This window comes from Mus musculus, chromosome 4, assembly GCF_000001635.26.
Source record: "Mus musculus strain C57BL/6J chromosome 4, GRCm38.p6 C57BL/6J".
In the NCBI taxonomy this organism is placed as follows: domain Eukaryota; kingdom Metazoa; phylum Chordata; class Mammalia; order Rodentia; family Muridae; genus Mus; species Mus musculus.
The window spans coordinates 46,086,102-46,110,649 of record NC_000070.6 but is presented as its reverse complement, the minus strand read 5'-3'; the positions used below and the strand labels follow the sequence as shown (position 1 = coordinate 46,110,649).

Here is a 24,548-nt window from a genome sequence, read left to right as displayed (position 1 = left end):
GGAGAGATGTACTGCTTGTAAATGTGTTCTTTTCTGCACACCTCCCTCCACCACTCCTAACTTGGAGGCTATGGTCTCGATTTTGTTAAGGGTGCTGATGGCAGATTCGGAGGACCTGAGAGTCACCCTTAGCCTGACCCGGGCTATAAATAGCATGGAGACAGGAGTCATCTGAGGCTCTACGGCAGGATGGACAAGAGGTGACACCTCAGCTCTGTCCTTTAACCATACTCTGGGGTTCTATAAGCATATGAAGAACAGTGTGCTCTGAGCTCAGGGTGGGAAAGACCAAAAGATGCAACCGGATAGACCATCAAAGGCACTGGCTCAGCGCTCCCAAGGAAGAGCCAACCTGCTGGCCCCAGCTGCAGAGCCACTACTGCAGAGGCCCCAGTGCCAAGCCACTGACCAGCCCTGAGGGAAGCAGGAGGGACATCGGAGAGGCCTGCTCGCTTCCCATGCGTGCCCTAGCACAGAGTTGCTGACAACCACCGTACCAAGGAGACCAGCAGGAGGATGTCATGATAAAACAGCCAGCTGGGCGGCATGGGAGCCTGCTTTCCCACAGCATGGCAGCAGGACGGAGCCCCCAGGAAGATGGTAGACGTTTTTTCTTTTGCTGGAAGAAGCCAATTGTACAGGTTAGAATCCTAAGTCGTTCTCATAATGATAATTAGCAAATGGATACACATTTGCATTTCAAACTGGAAGTCATGCATCACTACCTAACACTATGAATGTGGCCTGTGTCACTGAGACTATCCTCCAGTGAGAAACATCAAGGGGACAGCTAGGGTACACAGACAGGCCCCCGGGGTGCCTAGAGGATGCTGTCATCATTTCATCTTGGCATCCCTGTTCAACAAACAGCCATGGTTCCTGCTCGCCACATGCCTTCACTGAGGTTTCTTGGGCTTCCTTGCCCCAAGTCCAATCACAGTCCATCACTGAGGGAAATCAGGGAAGGAACTCGGGGCAGGATACCTATAGGCAGGAACTGAAGCAGAGGCCATGGAGGAACACTGCATACTGGCTTGCTCTCCCTGGCTTGCTTAGCTACCTTTCTTGTACAACCCAGGACCATCTGCCCAGGGTGCTGATGGCCCTCTCATATTAGAAAATGCCCCACAGGCTTGTCTGGAGGCCGGTCTGATGGAGGCAATTCCTTGCTTGATATTCCCTGTTGCCAGACAACTTTAGCTTGTGTCGAGTTGACGTTAAAACTAAAAAGTACAGCCATCCTGTAGGCCAGGCCCCCTATTAAGGCTTGAACCCCCGTCCTTCCTAGAGCTACTGCCGGGTCATCTCCTGACCATCCCTGTCAGCCTCTCTTTCTCTTTCAAGGCTGGCCAAAGACCCTCCTCACCAGGATGCTTCGCTCAACTGGCTTCTGCTCCCATAAATCACTTCCTCATGCTGTTTGGACAGAGCTTGCTGGCATTCTTGAGTTTTTAAGCATGCCTTTGAGTCTTTTCCCCTAAAAGGTGGCAAGCCTTCGTACATCCAAGAGCTTAGCCTTTCTATTATGCCAGGCCACCCAGCACAGCCTAGTCACACCAAGGTTTCTCAGAAAAGTGACTAACAGTGGCTGTGACCCAAGCCATGGTCCCCAACCTCCTCAGACTTTAGTCTTAAGTAGGGAAGTAGAGAGTGAGCTTGCAATCCAGTCAGCTCTAGCTTTGAGTCCTTGCGATGTGAGTTGGGGGTCTATGGCCTGGACTCTGAGTCTCAGAACTTGTCTGTCTCATTCAGAAAGATTCCTGTATATATCCCTGCAGCACCCCTGGCTAGTCATCTGGTATACCCCAGCAGTGCTCCTGGCTAGTCATCTGGTATACCCCAGCAGTGCTCCTGGCTAGTCATCTGGTATACCTCGGCAGTGCTCCTGGCTAGTCATCTGGTATACCCCGGCAGTGCTCCTGGCTAGTCATCTGGTATACCCCGGCAGTGCTCCTGGCTAGTCATCTGGAAACTCTTTCTGCCAAAGAAGGATGTGATTCAGAGAAGACAAGTGACAGTGGGCACTGAGTATCATGTCAAATGCTTAATCTATAACTAGGGGGAAATGTGAGATTATCGCTTCTCCGAGTAATACTCAGGGGTTTTTAAATGTTGGTTCACACCCAGCTCACAGCTGAGCCTACAATAATACTCTGATAGTTGGCCTCATCCAGTGATTCAGTTGAGCCATCACTTCTGTGTTGTAGTAAGTTTGCATCATATTTATGTTTGATCTTACTTTGTTTCAAATAATGGCATCTCGGATAATCCAAGACAGAGATCTCTTTTTCTAGGCTCTGGAAAAAGTGGCCTGTGGCGTGAGCAGTAGACAAAGAGCTTTTCAAGCTATGATGCTCTGCTTGAGAGCAGGAGCCTGTATCCCCAGCATCCTTAGCACTTAGGCCGATGGTTCCTGAAGCTGAAGCACTCAATTGGAAGTATGAGTAAGTATGAGTTGTGCAGTGAGGTCTGCGAGTGCCTGCATTTCATGTGTGCTTTGGGAAATCAGTATTGTGTGTACATGTAAACTTGATTTCCCACGGGCATCTGACAGTGCCCGATCATCACCTGAACCATGCTTCAGGGTTAAGCTCTTTTCGTTTTGCAGAAGGTTGGGAGTTACAGAGAACCCTGGGTAGAGCCTGTGAGGATTTGAGGAAAACAGTGTTTGTCTTGGTTGATGACACTAGGGGGTCAATGTCACTATTAGTCAAGTTAGCAAACAATATAGCTGCTGCATGCCTCGCTTTTCCTTCTGGCTCTCCCACAGCTTTGTCAGTCACACTGCCTTCATCTCACACCGTGTCCTGTTCTCCTTATCATCACTAGTAACATATAGTAAGCAACTCCACCCAGGGCTCGTGAACAATCAGCCTGCGGGGGGTTGGGGGGGAGCAAGTGGGTGATTGATGCTGCCTTTCTTTCATCCCACTGTCTCGTACCTGTGCTTGGTGGAGCTCACTGTCAAGACAGACTTTTTTTTTCCTCTTTCTGCTTAGGAAAGGGAGTGAGAGGATGCCCTCAACAAACACTGAGGGAATGTAACTTACTTTTACGTTTTATTTTTATTATTAGTGTTATGGGTGCACGTAAAACCTCAATGTGCATATGGAGATCAAAGGGCAGCTTTGTAGGTTCTAGGGATTGAACTCAGTTCACCAGCGCTTGCTCAGTGAGTGCATTCACTCACCCAGACATCTTGCTTGCCCTGCAATTACCTTTCTATGAACTGCACATTTCTAACTTTCCTTGGGAGCCACCCAGAATCTCCTGGGCTGTGGATTTTGATGATGGTGTTGGCTGAGAGCGTTTGGAAATCAGTGTGACCTAGAGAAGGGTCTTCTGAAGAGGACAGACCTGAGATAAGCCTGGGCACCCCAACATTTCATTTCCTCTAGCTGGCATGCTGAGCTCTGGGCTCAGTCAGTGCCGAGCTGGGCTAGAATGGAGAGGCCTTTGCCCTTGGTCCTGAAGGCAGGCAGCTCACAGACTTGAAGGGCAGGAGGGGTGACATGCATAAACACAGAACAGGATACCCCTGAAAGTCAGGAGTTTGACCTGTAAGCCTCTCTTGGAGTGGGGGTGGGGGTCATAGACCGGGTAGATAAGAAGGCAGAATACAGGCACACACTCACCAAGGTCGTTGTTGCTCATCATGGCGTTGGATGCCCGCAGCCGGGGCCCCTGCTGGGTAAAGTGGTAGCCAAATTTGAGGAGCGTTGTGTTTTTCTCCAACATGTTCACGATCTCCATTTCCACTTTGTTGCCCAAAGGTTGGCTCTTTGGTTTGTTTAAAAAAAAAAAGAAAAACAAATTAATAATTACACATGTGCTTTGCCTAAACTACCTACCTCTTCACGTGGAAGGCCTGGGTGCTGTGTGGAGAGTGTCACCCGCTCTCTAAGAGTGAAGCTGGGCACAGAAGCTGACATAGAAAGAAAGCTGCTGTTACTCAGCATGCTTAAAGGCAGAAAGTTTTCCCCAGGATCAGGAAAACGCCGCCGTGTCTGCTTCTAACAGAACTGTTCTGATGTCCTGGCCAAGACAACTGAGCAAGAAAAGAAAGACATCTAAGCTAAAGAGGAAGGTGCATATTAGGATCATATAATCTTGGATCTAGAGAATCCCAAGGAGAACACACGCACGCATGCACGCACACCCTGTTTCATCAAGCATATAGAAAATAAGCACAACAAACAAAATACACCTGCATGTCTACAAAGTAGGGATGAGCACCCAGAACAGTCCCTTTGTACTAATGTCAAAAAGAACAAAATATATAGGATTATGCTGACCAAAAAAAAAAAAAAAAAAAAAAAAAGACACTGAAACTACAAGACAGCATTGAGTGCCATTAAAGGAAACCATAAAGAAACCTATGAAGTATAAAACCAACAGCAGCCCATATTCACAGGCCGGAAGTCTGCTACTGCTAAGGAGGTGATGCCACCAAACCGACCCATGGCATCAGTGGGATCCTTATTAAAATTTCAACTTCCTTTCTTTTTTTGTCTCCCCCTCTGCCCCCAGAAATGGACAAAGTGATCTAAAAGTCACATGTCAATGCAAGTGGTCTCAGAATGGTCAAAACAATGTTAGAGGACTCAAACTCTTCTGATATCAAAGTGACTCCAAATGGTAGTTAAGACTTTGTGGTGCTGGTGTAAGGCAGACATGACACTGAAGGAAACAGAAGGGAGTCCAGATGTAAGCCTGTAGGTCCACTAGGACTGCTTTACAGAGGGGCCCCAAGAAACTGCAGTGAAGCTGTGTGGTGGCACAAGCAAAAGAAGGAATTTAGATCCTTGATTCACTACATACATCAATATTAATTCACAATGGCTCCAAGAGGGCTGAGGAGTGACTCAGTGGATAGCGTGCTTGCTCTACAAGCACAGGGGGCTGAGCTGATCCCCAGCGCCATGTAAACAGCCAGCCATGACCATGTGTGTCTGTGACCCCAGCGCTGAGTGCTGAGTGGAGACCGGAAGAGTGACAGAGGACACCCAAAGGCCTCCTCTGGCCTGCGAATCAAAGACCTAATGATAAGAACCAACACCATGATTCTCTTAAAACACTGATGTAACCGTTTGTGGTCTTAGTAATGGTCCTTTAGGTGTGACACCTATCGCACAAACATCAGAAGGTGAAAATAAATAAATTAGTTTTCATCAACATGTAGATTGTTTATGCTCATAGAACACTATCAAAGAAGTTCCCATCTACACTCAAGCAAGCTACTCTAATTAAATCCAGTGGGTCACACTCTGAAAGAAGACATGAAGGCTGGAAGGTGACATGTTGGAAAGAAAGATTCCAGTGGAAGACAGAGGGAACTGAGCGAGCAGGAAGACATGAGAAGAACTATTCATTATAAACATAGAAGGCTGTCAAATAATTAAAAAATGGATGGTGGTAGTAAAAAAGCCAGCTAGGAAGATGGCCCTGGGTGTAAAGTTTTTGCTGCATAAGCATGAGTTTAGACGCCAGGCCCTGATGTAAAGGCCACACACAGCAAGGAGCATGCTCAGAACCCCAGTGCTGAGGAGCAGAAACCAGCAGATCCTGAAAGCTCACAGGCCAACCACTCTAACCAAAGTGATGTCTACAGATTCAACAAGAAACCCTGTCTCAAAAGATACAGAGCAATAGAGAGACAGCTGATGTTGACATCTGGGTTCACACATGCACACATGGGCAGATGTGCTCGTAAATACACATCCTCACACACACACATGCATGCATGCACCAGAATGGAAAAGATAACACGGAATGGAAAAAGTTGTAAATGTATAATGTATCTGGTAAGGCCTAGTATCTAGAATATATAAAGAAGATGCAAATAAATAAATTAGAAGTAGACTAAGTATTTGAACACAACTCTGGAAGTCCAATCCTAGGGGATCCAGTGCCCTCTGGCCTCCATGGGCATCAGGTATGCATATGTACATATATAGACATAGACATTGAGAGTCCATGCAGTGAAGAGACTGTCCAGTGAGGGAGGAGACCCCTTGTCTCCTGAGGCATCTAAGTAGAAGGCAGCTGCCTCTTTCTAGAGTCTTCTTCAGCATCATTAGTGGGGAAGGCTGGGGCTTCATGACCTCTAAAACCCCATGGGGCTGTGGCTGTGATACTATGAATAACTTGCTTGGGTGGAATCAAAAGATCAGGAGTGACCTCAGACTTTGACAGTGGGCAAAAAGCACTAAGAAGCCCCAAGGGAGAGGGCTGGGCTGGGCTGGGCTGGGCTGGGCTGGGCAGGGCTGAGCTGGGCTGGGCTGGGCTGGGCTGGGCTGGGCTGGGCTGGGCTGGGCTGGGCTGGGCTGGGCTGGGCTGGGCTGCCAGGCTGGGACTGAGCTGGCAGAGTTTGGGCAGTGAAGAACTCTGGCCTTCTTCAGATTTACTGGAGGATTAAATAAATCACTTGTGGATAAATTAATCTCATCTTTAACATTCAAATGATTGGATGGAGAGAAGTGGAGTCCTTCTTCACAGCACCCCCCCACCCCCACTCCACCATTCCTATCACTCCCCTGTCCATGGATGTAACCCCCCTCCACCCCACCCCCGTGCCACCATGGCCCATGGCTATGCTTCTGGGCATAAGATACAGGGCAGAAATAGACAGGGCTGAGCTGTTTTGTTGCCCTTTCCCCCTGAAATAGATTTATATCATATTTATTTTCTGCAACTTCCTGTTCTGTTTACTGTTCTGCAGACTCTTCCCAAGCTAATACTGGAGAACCACCACCTTGTTTCTTAACTGCGTCCTGTGATGCCCCTGAGATGCCGCAGAATAAACGGCTGTCTGTGGCCACACCTCGTGCCACACAGGGCAGTGCGATGGACTCTGCAGGAGAAGAGAGAGGTTATTCTACAGTCGGCTATAGTTGGGTTGAGAGAGCGAGGCGCACTGTGGCTGTTGTAGCTTATGTCCTCGCCTGCTTATGGTGACTGAGGGTTTTCAGTCTGATGAGAATATGACAAGTGCCTCAGGTGTTCGGGTCTATGATGAGGAACCAGGGGCTGAGACCCTGGATGTCAGACCATTCTCTATTCTCTTCACTCATTTTATTGTGACCTAGGGGACATTTGTAACTGGAGCACTTGAAAATACAATAATCCCAGCACCTGGGAGACAGAGGCGAGCAGATCTCTGTGAGTTCAAGGCCAGCCTGGTCTACATAATGAATTCCTGGACAACTAAAACTGTATAGTGAAGAAGAAAGAAAGAAAAGACATCATCAGGAAGGTGTCTGGCAAGCACTTGGCCAACACCAGTCTTACTGGCACCTCTCACTGGCAGAAGCATCACTCTGTTTGCAAGCAGCCAATTCTTCTACTCTGCTGACACACCTCTGGGGAAGAAGCTCACCACCTGAGACACCTGCTTTGTCCTGGGGTAGCACCACTGATTAGAAAGGCCTTTCTCACCAAAGTGCTACAACACAGACTAGTACAGGGGACACGTATGACAGTGATTTAAAGTAGTCTGTGGAGAGAAATGGGGAGGGATATCTAACATGAAGTATATTCTGAAACACACACACACACACACACACACACACACACACACACACACACACGAGAATGCTTGTCCCAGACGTCATTGGTTGCTGAATAAAAATCCCAGTGCCAGATATGAAGTTACCTCCCTTTGAGCTTTTGTTCAGCGGTGTCTCAGAGACATCCCCAAACAATATAGGCTATTGATTTTAAACCACCAGAACTTGATGGTAAGACCAAACACCACACAGTTTGGTCACAGGACATGGGGAAATCGAGTTGGTACTGACCAGGGAGATTCTTTCGCATGGGCTAGCATGTATAGTACTTGGAAGTGCTTCGTAGGTTGCTGGAGGGCAGGGGAGCCATCAACCGTGTTACTACGCAGCTGTGAGGCCTGTCCTGGCAAGATAGGTCCAATAACGGCCACCAATGCTGTGGGTAACCAGCTGCTCTCTGATCAGATTTAATGCCCACTCCATGGGAGGAAACACATGCCTGGTGCTGTAAATCTGGCCAAGAACCCATGGTTGGTGAGCTCCCAGAACCCAAGGGTGAATCTAAACGGGCACAGTGTTGCACTGCCCTCTACGCTTGTATCTTTCTACCCATGTATTAGTACAGTTTCCATACCACATTAGAGACGTTTCTTTGTGCAGTAGATGGTGGGTGATGCAGAAACTTAGAACCAGCCAAAGTATGGAGAATAAGTGTCATGGAGTGCTCAGCCACAGATGGGACATCTGTATCCTGCCTCAAGGCTCAGTGACCGTCATGGAAGAGGAAGCAGAAAGGTGGTGAGAGCCCAAGGTCAGGGGGACTGGAGCAAAGCACTGTTATCTGGACACACAGCAGACCTGGCTGCCTGCACAAGACCAGAGCAAGATCAAGCCGGTCAGCATTCTGGCATGGAGGAGGAGGGACTGCGCTCAACTCTAGCTGAGGGGCTATTGGTGGCTGATGTCTGAGGGAAGAGAGAGTCAGTTTTCTTTATCGGTGCTGTCCTGACAGGCAGAGCACACTCCAGGGGATTGCCCTATCCATGAGTGTATAGGCAGCACAAACTGGTAGGTTTTATATATATATATATAGAGAGAGGGTTCTACTAGGTGTGTGCAGAGAATGGACCTGGGAGGAGTTAGGTGTGAATATGATCAAAATATGTTATATGAAATTACCAAAGAATTAAAAAAAAATAGGCCTGAAAAATTCCTTGGTCTGCCTCCCTCAAAAGATAGAGCCTAGCCCACCTCCTCCTGAGTGTGTACTGTGCCTCACCAACTCCCTTCTGGATGAAAGTATAAGAATAGACTTGGTTCATATTCCAAGGCTGGGCCATCAAAACAGTTGGGACTTTCTTCTTTGCCTTGAATTGCATGTTCTGGGGGGGGGGGGGGTGGGGAGTTCGCCAGCTCAGCTGCCCTGGATTCCTGTGCCTTGGAAACTGAGCACATTTGTTGAGTGTTGGTTTATCCCAGAGCTCTGAGGCTAAGCTTTGGGGTCATTTGTTATATGGCTATAGATAACAGATGTACTCCTAGACAGTGTTGGATTAGAGAAAAACCAGACACAAATAAATTAACTTGGAAAAAGCAACATGCATGAATGCACAGTCCATTTCCTACGGCTTGTGTTCAAAATAGCAAGCAGCCTCCCTGTCACCTAGTGGGGGGGGGGCGGCGGGGGCGGGGGCGGCGGGGGGAACGGGACCTGTAATCAATACGTCCAGATGGCGGACACATCCTCACTCGGAGGGGTTGTGTTTCCAGGGCTCGTCTGTTCTGAGGAACTCTGACGGACTGGGGAGGGACTGACGGCTGGAAGCAGAGCTGTTTTGGGGCAAGGAGAGAGTCAGGAACAGGCCAGCGCTGGGGGGTGGTACAGCTTGAGATGGGGGTCTCCAGGCACCCTGTGTTTAGAGTCTACCTCACTGGCTGGGTAAGGCTTTTTCTCTCCAACATACAGCCTGCATGCTGACATTCCAACCAGCTCCGTCTTGGACAATGGCCTGTGACTCCAGCAAGCCCCACTCCCCAGATCCTCAATTTCCCCACCTATAAAGGAGAGCTGGTGAGATACTCGGGGCTTTTCAGTCCAGCCAAGGCCTCCAGAGGCTGCTCCCACCCTTGCTGGGCCTTGGGCAGTTTTGGGCAGAAGCAGAACACTGCCTGGAGATAAGGGGAGGCGCTGAGTAAACAAACCGGTTGCCTCAGAATCCATGTCACCCCGGGTAGAATGCCCCAAGTCCCTTTCTTTGGCCGTAAAAGGAGAAAGAAGGAGAGTCTCTCAACACAGGTTACAGTTCCAAGGACTGAGGCAAACGCTCTGGCCTTCAAGGACCTCGGTGATGAACCAAGGAGGAGGGATAAATCAGTGTCACTTGTCACCTCCCTCTGGTCCCTCCCTCTTACCCCGGGCCACCATGAGAAGACAACTGTTTGTCCAGCGCTCCTGGGACACACTGTAACACACACATGGCCCTTCCCTGAACCTGAACCAGTGAAGCCTCCAACCTGAAGCCTGCCTTCCTCCTCTCAGCCCTTCCTCAGCGGGCCCTATTCCAGCCTGAGAAGCCCAGTTAGGCAGGTGTGCCACCCAAGGGCTAAGGCTTGGTTGCGGCTTCTGCTGGACTCCTATCCTTAGCCTTCTCTTCACTCCTGGCCTTTCCTGTCCAGCCAGTGGCCGTCTTACCAGAGCAGAGCTTACAGGCTTACCCACAAGGCCCTTTGCCTCTTAATCCCCACGGGCTTTTTCTGGGCCCCCAAAGTCCTACCTGGATGGGCTCCAAGCTCTACTTCCTTTTCCTCTGGGTGCCTCCACTTCTTTTTTTCCCCCCTTTGAGACATTTTCCACTGTGGGTTTATTCTGATGCTTTCTTCTTTCTGACCGGTTTTTGACTATGGCTGCTCCCCCAGCTGCCTCTCACCTACCCCCATCTGGTAGAGGAGCAGCGCCCTTTACAAAGGTCATTTCTGCACCTGACTCTCCTCCTACTCAGTGTGGCTTCCTAGAAGGGCTCAACCAGAGCCTCATCTTCTTAAGAGTCCAGCATGCCCAGGGGGACAGAATGGAAAAGAACGGCCAGGGTAGGTTCACAAAGACCACAGTTATTTCGAGGTTGCCCCAGGCACTGTGTGTGGGCTTTAAAGTCATACAGAAGCTGAGGTAGGCGCTTCCTCTGTCTGTGTGTGACCTTAGGCAAGTGACACAGTCCTTGTGGCAGTTAGAGTCACTTACAGGGTGAGCATCGAATGAGAACAGGGACATAAAGCAGCCAGTGCGCTCCCTGTCAGCACTCACCCTCTGGGTAGTGAGTGAAACTCCCAGACAACCTGCCTAGCCATTCTAAAAGTTACCGATGATGTCAGATCCCCTTAGGGGGAGAGCTGTTAATCTTCTTCATTTACAATAAGGGAAACTGAGGCTGATGTTCACTAATGTTCTTATGCTAGGGTATTTGGCCAGAGTGAAGCCAATGATCAGAACAAGCTCTCTCTTGGGTCCTGGAGCAAAGGTAGAATGTAGCTGAACAGGGAAGGTGGGCAGCTTGATGTCAGCTACCAACCACTTCAGTGATCAAGTCTGTTGTTCCAACCATCTTTGGCTAATGGTCTGCCCTGAGAGTCAGGTTTCAGCTGAGGCTATGTAGACCCTGACTCCTCCTTGGCCAGGACAGAAGTCACATGAATAGCCAAACCAGGGGTGGTGGTGCTGATGCAGGCTGTGATCCATCTGCTCTGCCTTTCTCACCTGCAGGAGATCAGAATCAGCAACGGCCAAGGGACAAGGCAGAGATGGGCGGGGTCAATGTAGCTTCAAGGATACCAGCCTATGAGAGATGCCCGGTGTAACCCAGCAGCAAGCTCACATGACCAGGAGACTGCTGACTCGTGCAGCCTCTTTATATAAATTAGCGATGCGGTCGCTCTCTCTAGTCCACACTTGCAGAGCTTTTCTCCGGGCCCCTCTCACTGTGCAGGGCACAGTATACATGACATCCAGGACACGTTTGCTTACCAAGTACCCTGAAGCCCAGGTCCCAGGCTGGGCACTAGGATAAGGAGATGACCTGGACACAGCACCACCTCCTGAGAAGGTCCTGGGGAAGCTGCAGGGCAGGGGAACCATAGAGGGAGCATCTATTTCTCTCTGGGTAGAAAGGCTTAGAGGAGTTATAGAGGCTAAGAGGAGAAGGCCGCTATCTTCTCCTGAAATTCTCTTCATAAGAGCCATTCATAAGGTGTAATGGCTCTTTAAAAAAAAAAGGAGAGAAGAAAGAAAGAAGGTAGGGAGGGAGGGAAGGTATATGTAGTGCCTATCACTTCTCAGAGTCTTCCACACTCCTGCTTGCCAGGGCAAGTCAAGGCTGACCGGCCAAATACACTGCCGAGGTGCAGCCAGGCAGGTGCAGCCAATACATTGCCCTCTATTCTGGTCCAGGATGCTTTAGCACACTCTGCAAGGCACAAAAATCACTTGAAGCAAGAGGTCTTTCTAGGCAGGGAACGGGTACATGAGCATAGGATGTTCCAGAAGTCTAATGGCCTGGGAGCAGGAGCAGGGGCAGGGGCAGGGGCAGGGGCAGGGGCAGGGGCAGGAGCAAACTGGGAAGTTTCCAAAAGCCATAGCTAAGATGAGGCGGCCTGAGGCCTTAGGGCTCTGGAGGCTGGTGATGCTTAGTTCTGCCTGAGACCGGGTCACGAGTCTGTTGTGACTGATCTATACATTTATGTTCTAAGCACTTTCTTTCTGCCACATTTTATGATAAGAGAGTTACTTATAGTCTTGTTTAGGCAGAATAATTTCACAGTGTTGCCTTCTGTTATGGTTTGTGTATGCTCGGCTCAAGGAGTGGCACTATCAGAAGGTATGGCCTCGTTGGAGTAAGTGTGTCACTGTGGGTGTGGGCTTTAAGACCCTCATCCTAGGTGCCTGGGAGCCAGTATTCTGCTAGCAGCCTTCAGATGAAGAGGTAGAACTCTCAGCTCCTCCTGCACCATGCCTGCCTGGATACTGCCGTGTTCCCGCCTTGATGATGATGACAATGGATTGAACCTCTGAACCTGTAAGCCAGCTCCAGTTAAATGTTGTCTGTATGAGAGTTGCCTTGGTCATGGTGTCTGTTCACAGCAGTAAGACTCTAAGATACTTTTCAATCTCTCCTTGCATACATGCACAACCACTCAGCCACATTTTCTCTTGCAGAAAAAAATCCCTGAGTTCCCCATCTATAAAGAAGATAGTGACTTAGTCTAGGAAGCAATGTGGATAGAGTGGACTCTGAAGTTGGGAGATGTGAATTCCAGTCTTGCCTCCTAAGTGCTGAGTCACTGTTTCCCAGCCTCTTTCAGCAGAGGTTGACCGCACCCACATCCTCCTGGGGAATGGTGTGAAGACCAGAGATGCGCACACAGTAGCACTGAGACCCCCCCTACAGGGTGGCACCATTGAAGATCAGAGCTGAGGGGTGCACTGTAGCACTGAGCCACCCACCTCCACAACAACCCACAGCTGCCTAACATCCAAGCTATTGCTATGAGCAATTCTGGTTGTTAACTTTCTCTTAGACAACCAAGACCAAAAGAGTTGGCCCAGAAGAAATGACTAAACCACAGAACTCAGAGAAGCAGGAGCGATCGCCACAGGATAAAGACAGAGCTACCCGAAGAGGAGGTGCAGCGGGGAGGAGACTTAAAAGCCACATCAATTGGAAAGACTGTGGGATGCTCCTGATGGTGAGCCCCACGGTTTGTGGGATCTGTGCACTCCATGTCTCAGGTTCCTCAGCAGCACACAGGGCTGGGTTCGCTCGTCCTGGGTCTAAGAAAGGACACTCTCAAAGCCAAGGCATAAGGCTGGTGCTGAGGAGAGCCCCATCACTAGGGGACACATACAGAAGTTGGCAGAGCACATGGCTAGAAAGAAGGCAGCGTGATGGAGGGTCTGGACAGGAACACAGTAGACTCTGGGGCATCTACCATCAGTGTCCTCTGCTCTGCCTAACCACAGGTGCTGACTACCCTGTGTGGGGAATGGCATGAGCAGACCACCGCCTGACTCACCTGGTTATCGATTTTCAGCTCGACCAGAGAAGTGTTGTGGGGGAGAGCTTCCACCAGGCGCAGGATCCCAGCTCCAGAGATGAAGTTGGACTCCACGTTCAGGGTCTTCAGCACCTTGTTCACTTTCAGCATTTCAGCAAGGGCCTTGATGGTGAGAGAAAAGCAGGACTTTGTGAGTTACCCTGGGCAAGGGTTGAGCAGATCCACAAACGCACCAAGGGGCTCGGCCGGAGAGTCTCAGGCACTACCTTTCTAAGCATAGCTCTGCCTCTGCTCTCCTGCAACCTGCCCTGGCTCCTGAACACTCCTGCTGGCATATGCTCATCAGCACGTCTGACCTTTGGCCCTGCTTCTCCTCCCCTGTGCAGCCTTGGCTCTTTGGGTGTACTGCATAGACCCAGTGCCGTCCCTGCCCCGAGCCTTCCTCTGCTTCATTTGACCACTTGGAATGTTCAGTTTCACCTGTCAAGCCTTGTTCATCCTTCAAGGCCTTTCTCAATGCCTCTGGCTCCCAAGAGCTTCGATGATATCTCCAGCTACCCAGGGCCTGCTCTCTGGAATCTTGCAGAACTCACCCACAATTCCTTCATGGAACCTACATTCTTCAAATCCATTTGTTGTTGTGGTGGTGGTGGTGTGTGTGCATGCATGTTCACTGATATGCAGGCATGTGTATGTATTCATCATATTCATGTGTTTGTGTGTTCACTAATGTGCAGGTACATGTGTGTGCATGTGCATATGGCAGTCAGGAGACAATTCCAATGTCATCTTCATAAATGCCATCTTCTTCCCTTAAGACGGTCTCTCTTATTGGCCTGGGGCTCATCTGCTAATCTAGATTGGCTGGTGAGAGGGCCTCAGGGATTGTCCGGTGCCCACCTCTCTAGCATTGAGATTACATATGAGCCACCGTGATCAGCTTTTTACATGGTGCTTGGGATCTGCCTCAGGTTCTTGTGTTTGTAAGGCAAGCCCCTTACCGACTGAGCTATCTCCGCAGTGTCCCCACGCCCTCCCATGTTTCTCATTAGCATGCCTCCACCACTAGACTATCTACCCTCTTGGGCTGAAAATGTACCTTAATGTCTGTTTTTTACCACACAGTGGCCAGCACATAGTAGGTCATCAAGTGGTGATCACTGTGACCCCTGGGGAGTCTCCATCTCCCTTTGTGTAAGCTCAGCTTGTCTCATCTATGGCCCTGTTGAAATGTCACATAGTCTTCCTCTGAACCCCAGAGAGTACAGGGCCAGCTTGCAGAGTAGGGCTCAGATGGCCCTCAGCACGTTTGAGAGGGATCTGGCTGGCGGGGAGCGGGGGCTGGGGGTGTGTAGATGACAATCGGAGCCTCTGAAGGAAATGAGGTAATTAGCAGCTGGTGGAAACGATGTGTCATGGGGAAAAACGATACCAGCAGCTGAGAGGCCTGAGACACCGTGATCGTTGTGCCAGGGCGTCAGAAGTGATGCCAGGAATGGCTGCCCCATTGTGTTCCCCCAGCTTGCTGAGCCCTGCCAGAGGCTCCACTCCCAGGAAGCCTTCATGCTGACACTATCTCTCCTTCTTTGGCTCCTTCACTCAAGCATGGCTTCTCTCTGACCAATGGTTGTCCCCCAATCGGTGTAAGTGGCCTCTCTGAGCCTCACCAGCAATACCCCCTCTCCCAGGAAAAGCCTGGCCAGCCCATTGACCCTATTTGACAGTCAGTGGACAGGTGTACCAGGCCATGGGCAGGCTGCTAACTGGACAGGCCCTGGAGTCTGGTTGTGCCATGTGCCAGATCCTGTGTGTTGGGTGACAGTAGAGAAACAGAGGGAAGGAGACATGCACCAAGGCAGTCAATGATGGCTCTGGCACCTGGTCTAACAACAGGCCAGAAACATTTCAGCACTTGGTAATAAGTATGCAGGTATGAAGGGCCTGCCACCAGCTGTCGGCCTGGCATGGAGTCCGTGCCCCCAAACCTTCCGTGGCATGGAGCTAAGTGCCAGCACTCCGAGCCTGGTTTCTGAACCATGAACAAGTAGTACATGGGGTTTTGCCAGCTATGTCACTACAGACAGACGCAGGATCCACTGAGGACAGAGAGAGGACATAGGTCTAGACACTCCCACTCTGGCAGTCTGTGGGCTGCCTTTGTCCCCCACTGTGAGCCCACTCAGTTATTTCAAAACGACTAAATGAAACAGTCTTACTTCTTTTAAAATGGTGAAGAGATCTGATTGTTACTCCATTCCCTATCCCCCTGGGAAAGTTAATTCCTGCCTCTCCCCCTGCTCCCAGAGGGAGAACAGCCACACTGTGCTGTGCCATTCTGCTGTCTTCAAGGCCAGACAGATGGGTATGGTCATGAATGTGGGACAGGAGGCTGGCTACAGTCAGATTCCCAGAGTCTAATTCAGGATTATGCATAGATTGTTAAGAAATTTTTACTGGGCATTTCAAAAATGAATGGTTATTTTATAATAAGTACAATTTACTTTGTAACATGGTTTCTTCATTTGTTTGTCGAGAGCCTCATGTAACCCAGGCTGGCCCCAAGCTTCTGATCCTCCTGTCTCCACCTCCCAAATGCGATCACAGACATGCACATCACCATACCTGGCTGACTGGCAGTTATTTTTAGAGACACTGGTAAAGGTAAAACTGGTCCCTTGGATTCATTAATGAGGCCAGTGTTTGAGAGATGGGGAAACTGAGTCCCTGAGAAGGGTCCGAGCTTTGCCTGAATGAGAATGTTGGGTGGAGGAGGACCAGCTGTGGAGGTCAGAGTGACTTTGCTCGATGCCAGGTCTGCTTTTCTCTTTTTGTGTATGACTTTGGACAAGGCCAGTTGCCTAACCTCCCCGGTAGACCCACCTTACCGGGAGCAGGTAGTTGCAAGGATTAGCTCTGGAGTGAACACAGGGCATTGTGTGTGGGCTGTCTCATCTGTCTGTACCCCCTCCTGGCTCCTAGTGAGTCTCCTCCCTCTCCACACAGAACTCCTCTCATCAGTGGGACCAGGCCCGAGTCCCCAGTGACTGACTACACAGCAGAGCAGAGAGGTCAGGACATACAAACGCCACAGGGTCATTGCTGCGGGTCCCCACGATGCTGAACTTCTTCACATAGGAGTTCTCTTTCAGGGCTTCTGCATATGCCTTGAGGGTGGGTATGGGAATATTCTGCAGAGAGAAAGTCAGAAAAGTGAACAGCAGCCTTGCATGGGCTGGGGTGGGGGTGGGGTAGTGACTGCCGGAGAGAGGGGACAGTAGCTCTGTCCCAAATGCTGGCTGGCTCCCTGCTGGGTCCTTGTGAGTCTCTGAATGGGCCATGAGGATGAGGCTCAGAGGATCCTCCAGTACATGGATTGATAAAAGCGCCCCTGAAATGTTCAGACAAAACCCACTCTCTTCCATACAAGGGGAGGCTGGAGAAGAGGCAGCACTCAAGGCCCGGGGCTGGGAGGGATGGTGTATAAATGTTGTGGACTGGGAGAGGGGCGGGGCTGGACCCTGGCTTCCACTTAGTGACTAGCAGAATCTGACATGCAGTGTGACACTGGGGGGACCCTCTTCCCTTCCTTGGGTCTGTTCTGAAAGACAGAATGGAAAGATACACTGACTTCTCTCTGAGACATCTGTCCCAGAGGGTCTCAGCACTGGCTACATGTCTGTGGGTCCCAGGGGCAGTTTATCCTGCGTATGTGCGGGCCAGCCCCAGACCATCACACACAGAACCTCAGAGGCCTGGGCTCTGGTGTATGCTTTTTACTCTCTTGGGTGAAAACCTTATCTATGTCCAACTGTCTCTTGGCACAGAAGGGAAACTGAGGCCTCAGGAGTTCAAGCCCTTGGCCGAGGCCTCTCATTGGGCTTTCACTACTTGTGCCTGCCTGTCTTGAGGCAGTATTAACAGTCCAGGACATACAAGGATTGTGTCAGCATCTCTCACAATGCAGACAATGGAAGCACAGAGAGAAAGAGATGGAGACAGAGAAGCCATGGCTATACTTCCCAGAGCTCTCATTTCAAAGTGTCACCTAAGCCCCCGTGGGAGAAGAACAAGGAGCCAGGTGGAGGAGAAAACTGGGGTGCAGGTTTCCAATCTGATTGTGTTTGGAACTGGCAGCCACTAAGGAAAGCTGAGAAGAAAGGAGGGGGCTGGCTTCTTGTCTTACCCCTCTCATGGCTAATGCCAGGGCCTCAAGCAGAGCAGAGGGGCAGGGAAGAGCAGGCAGCTATACTTGCTTCCACATTCCTCCTGCACCCTGCCCTGGTGGCCACAGAGGAAAGCAGCCACAGAGCTACAGCACACAGCTTGGGTCTTTCTTGGGGGCACCTGCGCCAACATCTCCCTTCCCTGACTGTAAAATAAGTTTGAATATAAGCAAGATCCAGAGGGAACTGTGATGTCTCATGGGGTAGCGGGGTTTGTGATCCCCGAGTCTTTGTAGTACAGGGCTTTGCCAGCCTTGAAGTCCCGTGCTGCAGTGTGGTTCTGACTCATAATTTTATCACAGAGAATCTCTGTGTTTTTTGAACAATGTGGCAGGTGTCCAGATCAAGGCTGGCTTGGCCTGTGGTAGACTTCTGAGCCTGGCATTGTCCTCAGAAAGAAACCAGGACTGAGAGATTTGCCTGTTGACACTAGTCATCCATGAAATGCTCTCCTGATCTAGAAATACCCAGATCTAAATATGCATTTGGACTTGATGATCTATATTGCCTGGACTGCTGGCATCAGTATGCCTAGACAACCCTCCCTCCCCCAAATGAAAACCCTTACCCCCAATACCCATGAAGTAAAATAGCAGGACTTTACCCGGATGTTGTTAAGATTAACCTCTTCTAGTTCTGGGTCATTGTTCTTTATTCGCTCCAGCGTTTCCTCTACGTCTGTTGAATTTGGTTCTTCATCAGGCACAGGCTTGTATTGTGTGGGTTTGATCACACCTTCGGTAAGGAATTAAAAGGAGCTGGCTCACAGAAACATAGGAGTCACTTTCTCCCAACAAAAGGACTCCCTGGGGAGAAGCATTGGTTGAACTCAGGGTATAAGGGAGACAGCGCATTACAGGGGGTACCAGGGGGTACCAAGGGCTGCAATGTGTTGGAAGAAGTCAGGGAGAAATCCAAGAGGTTGGGTTATCCCAGGATGCTGCAGTTCTTACAAGACCTGGAGAGTCTGACTCTCAAGCATTTGTCTGTCCAGGGGGGATGGTATTACCACCAGCTCATTATCTCCAGTGGTCTCCCAGGGGGGTAAGCTGAGGGCCGGGCTGGGAAGAAATGTAGTTCCCTTCCAAGAGGAAGGATCCGTATTCCTTTGTCACCCTCATTTTCCTCTGGTTCCAAACTGTCATCTTAGAACAATGCAGTTGAATAATTGAAACACTATGACATCGGCCCAGGAAAGGCCAGAGGGTCTCAGGGGGACAGAGGAGAGAGAAACTGAAGAGAAAGACAGAGTTCTCAAGAACACACTTTTCAAAGAATATTGTTTGGGGGTGGGGAATAGATAGCTATCAAAAATTTTAACTAAGTGTTTGTCTCACAAGCATGAAGACCTAAGTTCCACTCTTGGAAGCCATGTTTAAAAAGGAAAAGGAATCTTGGTGCAGCAGCCTGTGCCTGTAGTTACAGTACTGGGGAGGTGGGGACAGGGAGATCCCAGGAGCTCACTGGGCAGCCAGTCTAGCCAAGTCAGTGAGTTCTAGGCTGACTGAGAGACGGTCTCAAGAAATAAGGTGGAGAGCAACCAAGGCAGACACTGGCCTTTGGCTTCCACAAGTACACACACACACACACACACACACACACACACTCTAAATGACGTCGAATCTCATCCCGTTGCACAGAAAATATCAATTTTGGGAGGAATAAGACACCTAATATAAGAAGTGAATCTCTAAAACCTTTAGAAGAAAACGTGGCATTGAGATGAAGAAGGCTTTGATAACAAGACAAATACCCAGCAGACTTAAAGGACAAGATGAAGAGATTTTCCTAGGTAAGATGTGCAGTAAGCCAGAGTATCAGAGGCACCGCACTGAGATGCAGGAGGAGGCGCCTCTTTTCCAAGGTGCCCTCTGTTAGCCAGTCTCGGGGCCCTGCAAGGGGAGGGGATGGCAGCCAAGTGGGGCTGTGGATACTCACTGTTGAGCCCCTCCTTGTTCACGATGGAGCTGCTGCCCAAGGCTTGGTAGTACTGCTGGTTGCTCATGAGTGTGTGCATGCCCAGGATAGCTGTGGGGACAAAGGGAGGTCTATGACTCTGCTCCTGCGGTCAGAAATATCTCCCGGGGACCCATCTTCCACATGCTGGGAGCTTTGCTCACAGAAATGGTAAGAAACATGTACACAAAAATGTAAAACTGTGGGTTATCATCATTCTAGCTTTCGTTCATGTGATTCTCAGACACCCAACCTCCCTAGACCTCTCTTTGGTTGTGGCCACAGATTTCCAGATCTCCTTGAGGTCCAATGGGTACACCCACCCAACACAACCCAACAGAATGAGTCTTTTCCAAGGAGGGCATTTCTGTCTTCTACCCTGTCCCTCAGACCCTTTTGACCTCCTGAGGTCTCTCAGGTTGTCCCATCTCCCTTGTCAGTACCTCTGCCCTGGTTGAAAATCTGTTCTTTTCTCACTGCCGTCACCTTACAATGGTCCCATTATAATCTTTCAGTCTTGTGATGTTATCGAAAGTGTTACACGTCAGTAGGAGCTGCATTGTGACTTACATCTTTATCTTTTCTAGGCTGGAGGCATCTGATAAGATACCCAAGATTCTAGATCAGGTCAGTGAACCTGAGCTCAGTCAATCTACCATCACCAGGAGAAAAAAAAACCAACATGGCGGCACCCTCAGTCAGGAGTGCTGTTGTGTTCAGCCAGGCAGTAAGTGCATCTTGATTTATGAGATTTCCAACTTAGGGTGGAACCCATCAGGCCATTGCCCCATTGTTCCTGGAGAGACATCTGCATTAACAGAGCCGTGTTACCATGACTTTAGTTTCTTCCTGCTGTCTACTTCCCAACACTCAGCATAGAACAGCCAGAAAGATCTTTCTGGAGATGCCAACACAGCTTCATGACTACACGCTAATTCTTTCGCTCATTCATTTCTTTGGCATTTGCTGAGCACATTCACTGTGTGCCAGCTCAGAGGAACTGAACTATGAAAGGCAGGAGGTCTGCCCATGTAGTTTACGACCTAGTGGGCGCAAGCAGAGCTGAGCAAGGGCCAATCCAAGCAGAGCTGAGCAAGGGCCAATCGTTAAAGCCCTAATAAGCTCAGGAGGGGGTCAAGTGTCTGAAAGAACATCCTGGAAAAGCACAGCAGGGGGCTTGGGAAGGGAAGGATGATCGATCGATCGATCGTTGGCCAAGTCAAAGGAAGGCAGGAAGAAGGTTGCAGGCGGTGCAGATGGTGGGTGGTGAAGCACAGACGCACACCAGTGGAGTTGGAGGTTGGGAGAGACGGGGAGAGGAACAGGTTGGGTTGGACAGGTGGTGGGACAACAAGGATGACCCCCCCCTCCCAGTAGGACATACGCTGGGCCAGAAAAGACCTTTGGGTCCATGATAATTCCTTAGCATAAATATGCCCTGTTCAATATTTGAGATAAATGATTCCAAACTTGTGGGCCTTTTTCCAGGTCTTGAAATTGAGCCTGGGAGCTTATACCATGCTTGGCAAGGGCTCTAATGCTGAGATATATTCCCAACCCTCTTTTTACATTTTATTTTCAGATAAGATCTCACTCTATTGCCCAGGCTGCCTTTATGTAGCCAAGGCTGCCTTTGAACTTTGATGTTCCTGGCTCAGCCTCCTAAAGAGCTGACATTACAAAGCCTGTTTATTTAAAACTCAAACTCAACTGGATAATCTATATTTTGTTTAACCATCCTATCTCTACAACGTCAAGATTTGATGCAACTCTTTCTCCTCTAGGGAGCCTTCTTAGATTCCTCCCCCTTTCTCTCAGTACCCAGTATTCTTTTTGTTTGTTTGTTTGTTTTTGTTGTTGTTTTTTTCAAGACAGGGTTTCTCTGGATTGCCCTGGCTGTCCTGGAACTCACTCTGTAGACCAGGCTGGCCTCGAATTTAGAAATCCGCCTGCCTCTGCCTCCCGAGTGCCGGGATTAAAGGCGTGCACCACCACGCCCAGCTCCCAGTATTCTTTCTATGCCACAGTGAACCTCAGTACGAAGGTGGTGCCAGGACACCTTTTTTTTTATGCTTTCTCTGCTGGGCTGTGGGCTTCCAGAGGTCAGGGGGGGATATTACTACTCTTCAATCTCCCCTGGACTATAGTAGGCATTTGGTAAATAGTTGGTGATTTGCTTTCTAATTTCCATTTCAGTAGATAAGTTTTTTAGGTAGAGGGATAATAGGACAGGCATTAAAGAAGACATAGGAGTTCAAGTTCTGGTCCTCACTATGTCCTCCTCTGTGCCATCCTCTGTCTGACCTCCTGTGTCCAGCCAGCGTGATTTAAGACCCCAATCACAGCTACATATGCAGACCATCTGGAGGGCTCTAAAACAGTGTCACTGTTACGGACTGAGGGTTACAACTTCTTTGGATTGCTTTTTTCTTCTCTCTTCTCTCCTCCTCTCTCTCTCTCTCTCTCTCTCTCTCTCTCTCTCTCTCTCTCTCTCTCTCTCTCTCTCTCTGTGTGTTGCTATATAGCCCAGGCTGACTTTGAACTCACGATTCTCCTGCCTCAACCTCTCAAGTGTTGGGATTACAGCCATGCCCAACTATGCCTGGTTCCTTGAGGTGATTTTGGTGCCCCAATGGAAACTGAGAACCAGAAGACGAGATGATCTCAAAGTCCCTTCTGCTTCTCTCCCCTAGGAATCTTCTCAGCTAAAATTAGCCTCGCCGGCTCATCACCGTGGAGGGCTGGGGAGAGAGAGAGAGAGAGAGAGAGAGAGAGAGAGAGAGAGAGAGAGAGAGAGAGAGAGAGAGGCAGCTGTTGCCTTTCCAGCTCTCGAGGTTTTAATTTAGGCTTTGTCCCTGTGGGCTGAGGGAGCAGCGGGGGCTGAGTCAGCAGGTGAGTCATAGCTCCTCCTCAAGGCAATCTTCCAGGGAGGTGCTCCTGCCTACCCCACCCCCACAGCAGAGCTCAGGTTTGCCTAGGTTGGGATCATATGAAATATACTACTTTTTTTTTTATGTCTGTTTTTGACTGAGAGCACACACAGAGAGGTCAGGGAATAAATAAATAAGAGTGCAAAATATAGTTGGTGCTTGGGCTCCAGCATCCTGTGAAGGGATTAGACAGAGGCACAGAAGTGTGTGAGGGGACTAGGAGCAAAGAGGCGTGGGTTGTTACTACTTTTTTTGGTGACCTTGTAGAGGTCATTTCCTCTTTGGGATCCCTGGGTTTCGAATCCACAAAACAGTGTGTGCTTGAACGCCTAACTCTCACCTTCCCGAGGGACTTGGCAGTGGCTCAGCGATTCTTACATTTTTAGCCTTCTTCTGAGTTCTAGAATAAGCATTCTGGGGACTGTCAACCACCCTCCCACACCTACCGGGGACATGGTTTGATAGGTGACTCCGCAGAGATGCTCCTAGTATAGAAGGCAAAAAGTACTGTGTCTACTGGACCACCAAGAGCTCTAATGTCTAAAAGAGCCCCTCACCTGGAGAATTCTGGGACTAAGAGCATATTTGGAGAGATGGTTTTTACGTGCTGATAGCGGGCTGAAGAAGGAAGGGCACCACTTGGCAGATCATAGGAAATTTGGGTTCCTGAAAGGAAGGAAAAGTGGGGGCGGGGAGAGCCTGGCTCAAAATCGTCATTACTAGCCTAGTGGCCCTAGGAACACAGCGTGGCTTTCTCTCTGGCTTGTTTTTGTGCCCCCAGGAGCGTTCGATGCAAAGGAAACCCTGATGTCTTCTGTTGCTTCCTTCTTTGTAGGTCTCAGCCGATTGTTAGCACCAAGGAACTTGACTTTTTTTTCTCCTTTCCGCCCCCCCCCCTTTTTTTTTTTTTTGTAGATCTTCCTCAAAACTCGAAAAGGACTATTTTTGAACTCTTAAAAAAGAACATTGAGTTCAGTTTCCTCTCTCTGTCTTGGCAGGGCTCCTTCCGTTTGTGAGTCCACTCAGAATGCAGTGTGATCAGTGTACACACCCTCGGCTTCTCCAGCTGTTGGGGGCTCGCGCCACCCTGGGTGGAGTGGGGGCTGAGAGCTGTGTTCTCACATCCTAGGTACTGGCACTGAAGCTGGCTCTGGCCCGGAACCCGGGAGCTGGCAAACTGTTCCAAGGCGAGGCACATTCCTTGACAGTCTCAGAATCAGAGCATGGGTGCTTAGAGACATGGAAGCCACCAACGACCTGAGGGCAGCCCATTAAGGCCTGGCCCATTGTCTTTGGGAGGTGGGTGCTCCCTGCAAAGGGTGGGAAGGGTGGGTCTCCTTCCCTCATTCCTGTCCTAATGCAAGGGTCTCTAAAACCCAGCTGGGACAAAATCCTTGAGTGAGTCTAGGAGACGTTGCTAATCTCAAGAGTTTGAAGCTGGCTCCCAACGTCCGGTAAGCTAAAGTCATACATAGGCCACAGGTCAAGACCTTTGCATTGCCAGAGTCTGCTCTGCATTGCAGAACTCACATTTCAGAAGTCACATATTTCTGACCTGTCCTACTCTTGGGCCCCTAAAGGCAGAGAATGGAATCCATTAGTCCTAGCAGATGGGTGTTCCATAATGTATATCAACTCAATGAGTTAGTGCGTGGACTGTCAACCATGTACCTCTCTTGTGTGACCTCTTGGTCAGTGCATCGCATGTTCTGTGGCTTCCGACAGGCTCCTGACATCTCCAGGTACTGAGGCTCCTATGTAAGCACCTTCCTGACCTGGATGGAAGCTCTCACTGTGCCGGAATGTCCCACCTGAAGCTTCCTCTCCCCTAACATGCTGTCCCTAGATCACCCTCACTTGTTTGACTTTGTCTTCCATGTCTATTT

The 24,548-nt window shown here is 49.7% G+C and overlaps 1 protein-coding gene across 3 annotated transcripts in view; it reads right to left on the bottom strand.

The window, feature by feature from the left end:
• Window positions 1-24,548, bottom strand: part of Tmod1 (tropomodulin 1) — a 77,093-nt gene that overhangs the window by 5,383 nt on the left and 47,162 nt on the right. For 2 of the 3 annotated variants that reach the window (XM_030253404.1, NM_021883.2), the window contains 5 exons: window positions 19,715-19,804; window positions 18,381-18,511; window positions 16,634-16,741; window positions 13,572-13,715; window positions 3,636-3,780 (listed from right to left, as the gene is read on the bottom strand). In XM_030253404.1, coding sequence (XP_030109264.1) covers window positions 3,636-3,780; window positions 13,572-13,715; window positions 16,634-16,741; window positions 18,381-18,511; window positions 19,715-19,804 — 618 coding nt within the window. Of the gene's footprint in view, window positions 1-3,635; window positions 3,781-6,638; window positions 6,854-13,571; window positions 13,716-16,633; window positions 16,742-18,380; window positions 18,512-19,714; window positions 19,805-24,548 lie in introns of those variants that run through there. The other variant, XM_006537772.4, reaches the window with a different exon arrangement.